At 40.0% G+C, this 12,008-nt stretch overlaps 2 protein-coding genes across 2 annotated transcripts; one reads left to right on the top strand and one right to left on the bottom strand.

Moving 5' to 3' along the window:
* Positions 1–973: 973 nt before the first annotated feature.
* Positions 974–4,044, bottom strand: LOC107221473 (glucosidase 2 subunit beta). Its single transcript, XM_015660474.2, has 2 exons — positions 2,937–4,044; positions 974–2,706 (listed from the first exon to the last, which is right to left on the bottom strand). Exons 1-2 carry the CDS (start codon positions 3,814–3,816, stop codon positions 2,057–2,059), a joined length of 1,530 nt encoding a protein of 509 aa, XP_015515960.1. The 5' UTR covers positions 3,817–4,044; the 3' UTR covers positions 974–2,056.
* A 1,614-nt stretch (positions 4,045–5,658) lies between these two features.
* On the top strand, positions 5,659–6,702 carry LOC124294951. Its single transcript, XM_046742653.1, has 3 exons — positions 5,659–6,011; positions 6,252–6,385; positions 6,626–6,702. Exons 1-3 carry the CDS (start codon positions 5,782–5,784, stop codon positions 6,634–6,636), a joined length of 375 nt encoding a protein of 124 aa, XP_046598609.1. The 5' UTR covers positions 5,659–5,781; the 3' UTR covers positions 6,637–6,702.
* Positions 6,703–12,008: the final 5,306 nt, after the last annotated feature.

Below are 12,008 nucleotides of genomic sequence, written 5' to 3'. Positions count from 1 at the left end.
GATCCAATTTCAAAAATTAATCAAGCACGTAGTAAATTTAAACTTAACTATAAGTAGACCCTAGATGGAAATCCTGTAGTTTCCAACGCAAGCTCCAGAGATTGTACATTTTTCGTCACGTTCTTAGGAAGAAAACCTGCACACAAATAAAATTCCTGCTATTATAAATTTATTAGCTCCGAGAGGATGAAGCAGAAAAATTTTCAATTCATGAAGGAGACAAGTATGTAATGAAAATTTGGTTATAATTGCCGCGCGCACAAACAGTTTGAAAAGAAAGAAATAAGAAGAAAAACGCATTATAAGCCTTTCGAGTGCCTTGGCAAAGTTATAATGTAACAAAGGACTGAATTGAATGTGCTGAATTGTTACGAATTTCTTGTTTCACTAATGAGGTATATATTATGAGACTTTCTTTCACAAATGGACAGGTTTGGATAAAAATTCACCAATACATTTTTGATTTAGCTGAATTTTTTTTAACCGGTTCTATATTGAAAAAAAGAGATACGTATTCGAGGATTCTTTTTTTTCACATATTTTGGAAAACAGAGGGGATCGAAAATTTGAGAATCTGGTGATTTTCGGCTTAGCGACTAATTTTCAAAAATTCATCAATCCTCGAATACGTATATCTCTTTTTTTCGATATAGAACCCGTAAAAAAAAAAATTCAGCTAAATCAAAAATATGTCGGTCAGAAAGATGTTCGACTTGTAAAAGAAAGTCCCTTATACGTCTGTCTTGCTGTACACCTACATGTAGGATAAAAATCGATCAACAATTTGTAGAATTGAAAGATAACAGTTGATAGATATTCAAGTACCTACCCGTATAGTAAAGTTATACGTAATGCGTATCTAGAAAAAATTAAACGATCGTTGCAATAGGAGTAACGACCAGAGGAGAAAGATATTAATAAATGAAAAATAATATTCGCATTGTAAATAAACGGAAGTAAAACGAAATCCTAGTTATAATTCAACAGGTTTTTTTATTTCATCCACACACGCACATTGTACATGATCTCCTTAAAAAATTACAAAATATGACCTAAAGGCAAACACCCGTTACAATTGAGCTAGCCTCTAAGCTCAGATATTATCAATTGGTCAAAGAGAATAAGAAAAAAATGAAAGCCAATGCCGTGTGCTTCGATAAGTGATGACAGAGAAAAGGCATTTCTAATCTCTATTACAAGTGATCTCCAATAATATCCGCCCAACTTTCAACTTCAAATTAGGAATGTTGACGAGAGCTCCGTATAGGTACGTACTTGATGATCATTCATTAATTATAATTATGTATAAAGAGGTGCTTATGTTTGTGACTTGAGCAAACCTCTATTAGTGGTGTAAATTCAATCCTTGATTCAATACCATGAAACATGAAATGAGGACAGAATTTTAGAAATAAACTGAGGTAAAACAGGAAGTCAGTACTGATCAAATATGCTAAGGAGTTTGAATCGATTTCTAAAATACTCCAAAGCTATTTAATCTACGAACAGTTTATAACCTGATCCCAAGTCAAGAATCACTTTTCTGACTAGGCTCTAGATTTTCTTTGGATTGAACGATATTTTAAAAATGTAAAATTAATTTGGTATTATAATGCCGGTGAAAAATTCTGGGCGCCGACTATTACGTGGGATAAAATTTGACTTTGAATGTTTTTGTTTTTCCTTATCCGGTAACCGATAAAATGTTTCACGGTGGAACGTTACTTCCTGAATCCTGAGTACATTTTTTGTCAACCACTTATTTCGTTCGTACTAGCAAAATGCAAGTCATCCACAAACAGCCTACAGTTGTACTTTACATAATTAGCACAAAAGTAATATGACATATCTATTGTTCTCCAACATATTAAGTGGTCAGAATTGATTGACGAGATTAAATGAGATTTTCATTGTTGATCATCTGTGCAGTGTAAATGTAACTTTAACTATAATTTGTAGTCCCTCAATTTCGACAGTGAGTGTCTGATATTTTTCTCTGTTAGTTTCCTTAATTAGAAATTATCTTAATCTTTTAATCACGATAAATAATAATCTATTAAAGTTCGTCGTGCGAATCACCGATCCCGTCAACATGACAAACAGCAGGAGTGGCAAATTCCATGGCATATTCGCATCGACTTGGCTCTGACACAGCTAAAATTTTATTTTCAGTTCCACAAGATAAATGGACAGTCGTGGATCTCGTTGGTCCATTCCAACAAGCAAGTCCTCGATCAAACTTCATGGCTGAATATCTGTTTCCCTTAAACTCTACCCACTCGTGCCAGTGACCAAGGATCACCTCCGAACCACCAGACTTTGATTTCTGAGTTGCTTTTCCAAACGGACAGAAGGTGTATACATATTCAATGTCAGTATAGTCGAAGCACTGCCCATCCAGAGGTGCAAATTCTTGGTCAGGACCATAATCTCGATCTATCTGGTCCTCCAGCTTCCTCAATTCTGCCAAAAGATCCTTCACAGCATTTTCAGCATCTTTAAACTGACTTCGTCCCTTGTCTGCCTCGCTTATCAATATTTGTGTCTCTTCGTCGTACTGCGGCGCTGGCGGTTCACTTTCAATCTCTGCATCCTCTGCATTCTCTTCGCCTTCAGCTTCGTGTTCTTCCTCCTCCTCTTTAGAACGCTCGGGATCGTCGTGTTCTCCAGTTTCACTTTCTTCTTGATTCAGCTGCTTGAACGTGCCTGCAATGAAGTGAGGAATTAATTTAGAATTACCAAGAACTTTACAAAACTTGATTATTTTGTAAATAAATTAGGCATTGCTTTAGTCTGCACAAAATTTGCCTTGCATCTTGGATATTCGTCGTATTTTAACTGTGTTTTAGAACTAACTGGATGATAATCCTTCAATTTGAAATTAGCTGTAAATTGAAAACCTTGGATGTTCTATGACAAACAAACCTAAACCTCACCTTCCTCCAGCATAACGTAGGGTTTAACGTTAGCCCAAGCAGAATCTAAGAATTCCTGAAGCGTAACTTCTTCCTTATTGTTCAAAAAGTATTTGGCTTCGTCGAGAGAAACCTCTCCGTTTCTGTTGACATCAAAGGTTTGTCTGACTTGAAGTTCAGCAACAGTGACAGTGCCACTGGAGTCAGAATCAAGATGATTAAAGTAGTCCTCCGCCTCATTGGAACTAATCTCATCCTCTTCGGGATCATTGATTATTCTTTCAGGTTCGGCAGGTTTGTATTTCTCAAGTGCGATCTTCTCCCTTTCCTCCACCTGATTTTTGATCACCTCCTTCTCCTTCTTCATACGCTCAGCTTCCTCGTAATCAGCGCGCAGTTTGACGATTTGCGATTGTTGTTCAGTCTTAATCTGCTTACCCCTGTTCATCATCTCCAGTCGAATTTTGTTACCTTCCTTAGCCAGCTCAGCAAGTCGCTGCGCCTCGATCCTTGCCTCCTTGCCAAGCTCATGGCAGTTGTCGACGCAGGACTTCCCGGAGGCATACTCATCGCTTGCATCGCAGCAGTCACAGACACCGTCATTCACCCAGCTTGACGGAATGTACTGCGGCCTGTGACCGGGATTGTGACAGAAGAAAGAGCCGTTTGAGCATGCCGAGGTGGCCGGTTCGTCGCTCCCATCGGCACAATCGCAGTAATCGTCGTTCACCCGGTTAAACGGTATGAACAGACTGCCGTCCAGACACTGGAAATCACGGTCGGCAGGGTACAACGACGTTTTTGATATCGGCACGCCACGGACGCGATGAACCTGTGAACCGGCTACGTGGCGGCATGTAAATAAACCGATAACCGCAGCGAGGACTAGTGCGTTGTTCATGGCTGGAGATTACAAGAGATTGGAATTTTCGTCTCTAAACTCACAACCACCCTGGCTAACTCCGCAGCGTTGCTGGTTTATGACGTTAAAAATTTCCTCGTTCGTTTCTTGCTCCAAATCGCCAGACGCCGGGTTGCCGTAAATTCTACTTCGCTATCTCTCACTCCGCACTCGCCTGCTGATCACGGACGCGACTTCGCTTCGTCGATTTCGACGCTAGCGCCGCAATTTAAGACCATGCCACGTTTTACGAATTACAACCAATGTGCGCCAAGTGCACTACACGGTTTCAAAGAACGCAGGCGCATGCGACGGTTTTTATAACATTCATATTTGCAGATGATAAGTATGATGATGAAATTACTTATTTGCAGAGTGATAAACGAGGAGTCAAGAAATACTCGTGAGGTTAAATAGTACTCGGTAGATGCATATGATGACGTTGAAAGATTGTATCAAACAACATCAATGTTCAAAGAATAAGCGATTGTCGTTCGGAGCGAGTTCAAACAAAGTTTAAAACTGCAGTGATGGTGAACCTCTGATGAGATTTCAAAAATTGAACCATATTCATATGTAACAAACAATCCGACATGACGTCGAAATTGAACACCTCTCCAAGATGTTTGAAAAACGAATTGATCAACTTAGTTTGATTTACTACGTTTATCTTATTGTAGAAGTAAATGATTCAAGCCGATAAACAATTGAGTTTCGGTCGGAGTTCATTCCTCTTGAATGACTGCACTCTCAGTTTGAAGCTCACCCGCTGATTTACGACGCTGACGTTAGTAACGTTATTGCAATGATTAACGTTTCGGAAAATCGTTATTTCACATTTACAGGAATATTTGAAATTCACTTAATCATAATAAGCCAGCATGTATTCATATTTCGAAAACTTAACTCGCTAACGTTACTAACTTCAGCCTCATGCTGAATTTGTATTATAATGCAGGAGTCAAAGAATAACGAATTGTGCGATTAGAACCGCGAATTTCTTTGAAGAATCGATTTGGACTTAACGTTTTTCACTTTTTCTCTTGAATAAAAGTCGCAACATATTTCTCTAATAACCCAATGTTGCGTAAGACATAAATTTATAATATGTGTTTACGATAAGTTCAATATGTAAACGTATGCATATTATAGCAGTGATGAAAAATATCCGTTTTATTATGTTTTCTTTTTACTGATTTCCCCTGTACTTGATTAAACTGACGTATTACACATACAGTGAATAAGTATTCGAGATGAAAAGTATCTTTGCAGAGGAATTTTTGGGTTTAGGTATAATTTTTAGTCACTGTGCCGTTCGTTTATCTACTGATTTTTTTTTACCTGTCTCTCCTTCACAATACTTGATTTGTCAGTTGTAAATTTAATTAATCGTGATTTAAAGTTATCAGGTTAAATCCAGGAATTATCCTCGTTGACTGAAGAATACATCTTTAGTTATCGGCTGACCATCCAAGGGCCTAGCCGCTTCGGTCTAGAATCGGCAGGTAAGATAAAGTGCGTATTTCTTGTCTGAAGTGTGAAAACTAAACTCATTCTACATCATATCATACATCATACATCATACATCATACAACATACATCATACATCATATATAGTATTGAAGTTCGAAACCAAAGTTTGGATGTTCGGATATTCGGATGTTCCGAAAGTGACGTCACCCGAAATTTTTTTTCTCTTGACGTCATCGATCTAAAATCGGCTAACCGAATTCCTCAGTCTGGAAACAACCGCGCAGTAGAGCGGACGGATGAGAGTCGCGCTCCGCAAATTTCGAGTACCGGGTTCTCAACCTCCCGGATCCCGCGCTTCGGGTCCGCTTCCTGGAGCACCTCGAATTCCAGGATAAGCGCTGCGTTGTTTCTACGCTCCAGGTCCACTACCTGGTGAAACTCGAATTCCAGGACAAGCGCTCCGTGGTTCCTTCGCTCTAGGTCGGCTACCTGATGAAACTGGACTTCCAGGACAAGCGCTTCGTGGTTCCTGCGCTCCAGGTCCGCTACCTGGTGAAACAAGACTTCCCGGACAAGTGCTCAGTGGTTCCTGCGCTCCTGGTACGCAACCAGGTGAAACTCGACTTTCAGGACAAGTGCTCCAAGGTTTCTGAGCTCCAGGTGCAAAGCCCGGTGAAACTTGACTTCAAGAAGAGGACGAGGAAAACGAGGATTTCTGCACAGTGAGTATAACATTTTTATAATATTTATTAGCAATTGTAATTATATTTTGTGAAAGTTTGTTTAAACTTGTCATGATTACAATGAATTATTTCGATTCATTTTTCGCGCAAGCCCAAATTTAGTAGCTATCAATGCGCTAATAAAATTTATTATATTATTGATTGAGTAATTAATTACATAAATCCTTACATAATATTTTTGATGTGTTCTGATACTGAAAATATTTATTACTATTCCAGGTATAACCTGAGGTGGTTATCGGTGGTTGTTGGAGGAGGTTGGCAGTGGTTGGCGGAGGTCGGAGGTGGACGAGGAGGAGGACGAGGAAGACGAGGAGAACAAGGTAGACGAGGAGGACGAGGATTTGTGCTCGGTGAGTAAAACATTTTTATAATATTTGATGGCAATTGTAATTGTATTTCATCTGAAATATTACAAACTTGTCACGTTTACAATAAACTATTTCAATTTATTTTTCGCGCAAGCACATGTTCAGTAGCTTCAAATGCGCTAATAAAATTGATTATATTATTAATTAATTAATGATTTATATTAATCCTTGAACAATGTTTTTGATGTGTTCTTATACTAAAAATATTCATTACTATTCAAGGTATAACCTGAGGTAGTTCGCGGTGGTTGCGGGTGATCGAGGTGGGCGAGGAGGAGGACGAGAATGACGAGGACTTGTACACTGCGAGTATAACATTTTTCTTATATTCATTAGAGTAGGAGTAGGATCAGGAATAGGAGTAGAATCAGGAGTAGAAGTGGGAGTAGGATCAGGAGTAGGAGTAGTAGGAGTAGAAGTAGAAGTGGTAGAAGTCGGAGTAGGAATAGGAGTAGTCGTAGTAGTAGGAGTTGGAGTAGAGTGGGAGTAGAAGTAGATGTAGCAAGCTATTAGTAATAAGCAATTGCGGGAAAAATATTAGCTTACTTTTGTAAGTATTTATGAATATAGCATCCATGAATATTCATTGTTGGTATATAAGGTCTGGCAACGTACCTACTTTCTGTATGAGATGTTAAAGATTTTTAACACAATTATGTTTCAGTTCTGTGCCCCACCTAGTGATCCCCTAGTACATATCCTCCGACGTGACATCGCTGTGTTACGTATAAAGAAGAAAAGATTTATTAAGATGCAAATTGCTCCTCTCTTCTTGCCATTCTGCTTTCAGCGATTGTTGTGCAGTGTGTTTAAAATTTAGGACAGTATATAATATAGAATAACAGGTATAGCTACGAATACAGCACTACAATAAATCTTATAGAAATGAGCTCTCATTGAGATTTATCTGTATTTATAACTCGCCGCGAGAAGGCAAAAATCAATGTAATGCCATCTGTAAGGTAATTGGACTCGTATTTGCACTACGAGAACTCGTTGGGCATTTTGCGGTGAAATTTGAAAAATTGTTGTACAAGAAATTAAATAACTATAAAAATGGATAAAAAATATTATCCCTAATAGTGAATGTAGCTAATACAGCTTTAACCGTATATTGATTATGTTAATGATCTATTGTGACAAGATCGGAATTAGATAAGCTCTCTAAATACTCTTTTCTAGTCTATTAATTTATATCATGTATATGTAAATGTATATTTCTTCAGTTTGCACCATCACTGCACTAGGAGTACCCTTGCCATGTTTTATGGTGCGCTTGTGTAATTTGTATATTATTAACCTTACGTTTTACTCTATTTGCGACAAGTTGTGAGTGTTTCTAATTTCTTGGCAATTATTTATGTACATGTATGTATATATATGTATATGTATACTTATGCATGTGTATATAAATATATACACATGTTTAAAACTAGATTTTTACAATAAACACAGAGGTTTTAGTACATTCACATACGGATTTCTGTGTATAGGTATACTTGAACTAAAATATCCTTATCTCTAATACGGAGTTCTTCGTAATTCGCATTTGTTCTTTTAACCAAATGTCCTACATACGATGGCAAAAATCGAGATCCAACTTAACTGAGTCTCAAAGCCCTGTTGACATACAAGCAGCTATTTGATAGAAGTTATAGTTCATAGTTTACACAGCCCATTGCATGATATTTCATTATAAATACATATGTTTCAATGTATTTAGGAATAATTTATCAAATGTACAGAGGTCATGTGCAAATAATAAATGAACTCGACCGCAGTTTGATGTATTCATTAAAGCTTTAACAACAAATTTAAGCTTTGTTACTTCTTTTATTTTATTATGGATAATCAAAAAAATTTCCGACTATTCGTGCTGTGGAAGCATGGGTATTAAACCAAATGTAGCAAAAGATTAGAAACAGTGTATGTAGAGTACGGGTATTTTCCTAACAATGCAAACACGTGCGGCTAGCTTAGTTTTGACATATCTAGAATATCACGCCTTGCGAATTAGCTTTCCAGACAGAGATGAATGATGAATTTTAAGGACTGCATTATCGTTGTTGAATACTCTATGCCTCATGGGAAAAGAAAATCTGTAACGATAAAATTGATGCACCGGATCATCGTCGACTTTAACTTTTGAAATGTCCTACCATTTCCGAACACCTCCAACCATCCTATTTACCTATATTACTAGATTAGCTATGATACGAAAAGAGAAGAATTATTCATTTCGAAATGGGATTCTATTCGACGCGCGCTCGATGTATTCCATAACATTAGTATTGATAATTATTCCAACAACTTTTCATTTGCTCTCTCGATCTTGAATTTTCATAGGCATAGAATCGAAACGCTGTTTTAGCTGGTCGCAAGTGAAGTATCTGCGTTGGGTGGAGGAGCAGAATTGTTTTTCGAAAAGTATTCGGATGGAAAAAAATTCAGAGTAACTGTAATACATCACGGATGCGCTAATTTTGAACGAGATGAAATGGATGCTTCGTATATGAGACGGTATTTAACGCTGCGTAGTGGTTTAAAGACCTAGAAAGGTGATAGGGAGAGAAAGAACGACGCTTCTTAACACTTCGAGTGTATTTTAACACACATTTGAAAGATACGAGTGAAATTTTTCATCATCCAACTGTCGCAGAACGGCAGCGTTATTAGCCGACCCGTTCACTGAAGAATATGTCTTTAGTCAACGGCTGACCATCGAAGGGCCTGGCCGCTTGAGTCTGGAATCGGCAGGAGAGATAAGGTGTGTATTTCTTGTATGAAATGTGAAAGCTAAAATCATTATACATCATATCATATCATCATACATCATACATCATACATCGTACATCATACATCGTACATCATACATCATCATACATAGTATCAAAGTTCGAAACCATAGTTTGGATGTCGGACGTTCAGAAAGTGACGTCACCAATTCAAAATCAGCTAGCCGAATTCCTCAGTCTGGAAACAACCGCGCAGTAGAGCGGACGGATAAGAGTCGCGCTCCGCAAATTTCGAGTACCGGGTTCTCAACCTCCCGGATCCCGCGCTTCGGGTCCGCTACGCGGTGAAACTCGACTTCCAGGATAAGCGCTCCGTGGTTCCTCGTTCGTGTTTATTATTTCAATTCGTTTTTCGCGCAAGCCCATATTCAGTAGCTGTCAGTCCGCTAATAAAATTTCTCGACTTCCAGGATAAGCGCTCCGTGGTTCCTGGTTCATGTTTACAATAAATTATTTCAATTCGTTTTTCGCGCAACCCCAAATACGGTAGCTGTCAGTCCGCTAATAAAATTTCTCGACTTCCAGGATAAGCGCTCCGTGGTTCCTGGTTCACGTTTACAATAAATTATTTCAATTCGTTTTTCGCGCAACCCCAAATTCGGTAGCTGTCAGTCCGCTAATAAAATTTCTCGACTTCCAGGATAAGCGCTCCGTGGTTCCTGGTTCATGTTTACAATAAATTATTTCAATTCGTTTTTCGCGCACGCCCAAATTCAGTAGCTGTCAGTCCGCTAATAAAATTTCTCGACTTCCAGGATAAGCGCTCCGTGGTTCCTGGTTCATGTTTACAATAAATTATTTCAATTCGTTTTTCGCGCGACCCCAAATTCGGTAGCTGTCAGTCCGCTAATAAAATTTCTCGACTTCCAGGATAAGCGCTTCGTGGTTCCTCGTTCGTGTTTATTATTTCAATTCGTTTTTCGCGCAAGCCCATATTCAGTAGCTGTCAGTCCGCTAATAAAATTTCTCGACTTCCAGGATAAGCGCTCCGTGGTTCCTGGTTCATGTTTACAATAAATTATTTCAATTCGTTTTTCGCGCAACCCCAAATTCGGTAGCTGTCAGTCCGCTAATAAAATTTCTCGACTTCCAGGATAAGCGCTCCGTGGTTCCTGGTTCATGTTTACAATAAATTATTTCAATTCGTTTTTCGCGCAACCCCAAATTCGGTAGCTGTCAGTCCGCTAATAAAATTTCTCGACTTCCAGGATAAGCGCTCCGTGGTTCCTGGTTCACGTTTACAATAAATTATTTCAATTCGTTTTTCGCGCAACCCCAAATTCGGTACCTGTCAGTCCGCTAATAAAATTTCTCGACTTCCAGGATAAGCGCTCCGTGGTTCCTGGTTCACGTTTACAATAAATTATTTCAATTCGTTTTTCGCGCAACCCCAAATTCGGTACCTGTCAGTCCGCTAATAAAATTTCTCGACTTCCAGGATAAGCGCTCCGTGGTTTCTGGTTCACGTTTACAATAAATTATTTCAATTCGTTTTTCGCGCAAGCCCAAATTCGGTAGCTGTCAGTCCGCTAATAAAATTTCTCGACTTCCAGGATAAGCGCTCCGTGGTTCCTGGTTCATGTTTACAATAAATTATTTCAATTCGTTTTTCGCGCAAGCCCAAATTCGGTAGCTGTCAGTCCGCTGATAAAATTTCTCGACTTCCAGGATAAGCGCTCCGTGGTTCCTGGTTCATGTTTACAATAAATTATTTCAATTCGTTTTTCGCGCAACCCCAAATTCGGTAGCTGTCAGTACGCTAATAACATTTCTATAACTTTATAATCTTCTCATAATCTTTCTGGTAGATTATATCGATAAAAAAATTATATCAAACCTTACACATTATTTTTGATTTGTTCTTATACTGAAAATATTTATTACTATTCAAGGTATAACCTGAGATGGTTGAAGGTGGTCGGAGGTGGACGAGGAGGAGGACGAGGAGGACGAGGATTTGTGCTGGGTGAGTAAAACACTTTTATAATATTTGATGGCAATTGTAATTATATTTCATCTGAAATATTACAAGCTTGTCACGTTTACAATAAATTATTTCAATTCATTTTTCGTGTAAGCACATATTCAGCAGCTATGAATAATCTTATACAATTTATTACATTATTAATTAATTGATTAATTACATTAATCCTCACACAATATTTTTGATGTGTTCCTATACTAAAAATATTCATTACTATTCCAGGTATTACCCGAGGTGGTCGGAGGTGGACGAGGAGGAGGACGAGCTGGACGAGGAGGAGGACCAAGTGGACGAGGAGGAGGCGGGGTGGGTCGTGGGAGAGGACCTCTCCTCTCCTCAGAGGAGAGGAGGGGGAGGGGTGGGTCGTGGGAGAGGACCTCTCCTCTCCTCAGAGGAGAGGAGGGGGAGGGGCAGGGAAGGGGGAGAGGTGGGTGGGGAGGGGGAAGGGCAGGGGCGGGGAGGGGAAGGGAAGGGAAGGGAAGGGAAGGGGAGAGGAGGGGGAGGGGGAGGGGGGCGGGGGGCGGGGGAGGGGGAGGGTGGAGGGGGAGAGGGTGGGGGCGGGCGGGAGGGAGGGAGGGAGGGAGGGTGGGAGGGAGGGCGGGCGGGCGGGCGGGCGCCAGAAGGGGGGGGGTGTACTGCTCTATTAACTCTAACGGGCTCGCATCGACATCCGTCCTCCACTCTCTCCCTCCCCCCCCCACCCTCCCTCCCGCCCGCCCTCCCCCCACCCTCCCGCCCGCCCTTCCCCCACCCTCCCGCCCGCCCTCCCCCTCCCCCTCCCCCTCCCCTCTTCCCCCTTCCCTTCCCTTCCCTTCCCTTCCCGTCC

Source organism: Neodiprion lecontei, chromosome 6, assembly GCF_021901455.1.
Source record: "Neodiprion lecontei isolate iyNeoLeco1 chromosome 6, iyNeoLeco1.1, whole genome shotgun sequence".
NCBI classification, from domain to species: Eukaryota; Metazoa; Arthropoda; class Insecta; order Hymenoptera; family Diprionidae; genus Neodiprion; species Neodiprion lecontei.
The sequence above is the reverse complement of the archived record's forward strand: the minus strand, read 5'-3'. Positions and strand labels throughout refer to the sequence as shown.

Bases quoted from the DNA above. Each gene is read 5' to 3' on its own strand.
- LOC107221473 (XM_015660474.2), bottom strand. From the start codon at position 3,816: ATGAACAACGCACTAGTCCTCGCTGCGGTTATCGGTTTATTTACATGC. The intron at 2,707-2,936 runs GTGAGGTTTAGG...ACTTCATTGCAG, and splicing joins CTACGTTATGCTGGAGGAAG to GCACGTTCAAGCAGCTGAAT.
- LOC124294951 (XM_046742653.1), top strand. From the start codon at position 5,782: ATGAAACTGGACTTCCAGGACAAGCGCTTCGTGGTTCCTGCGCTCCAG. The intron at 6,012-6,251 runs GTGAGTATAACA...TTACTATTCCAG, and splicing joins AAAACGAGGATTTCTGCACA to GTATAACCTGAGGTGGTTAT.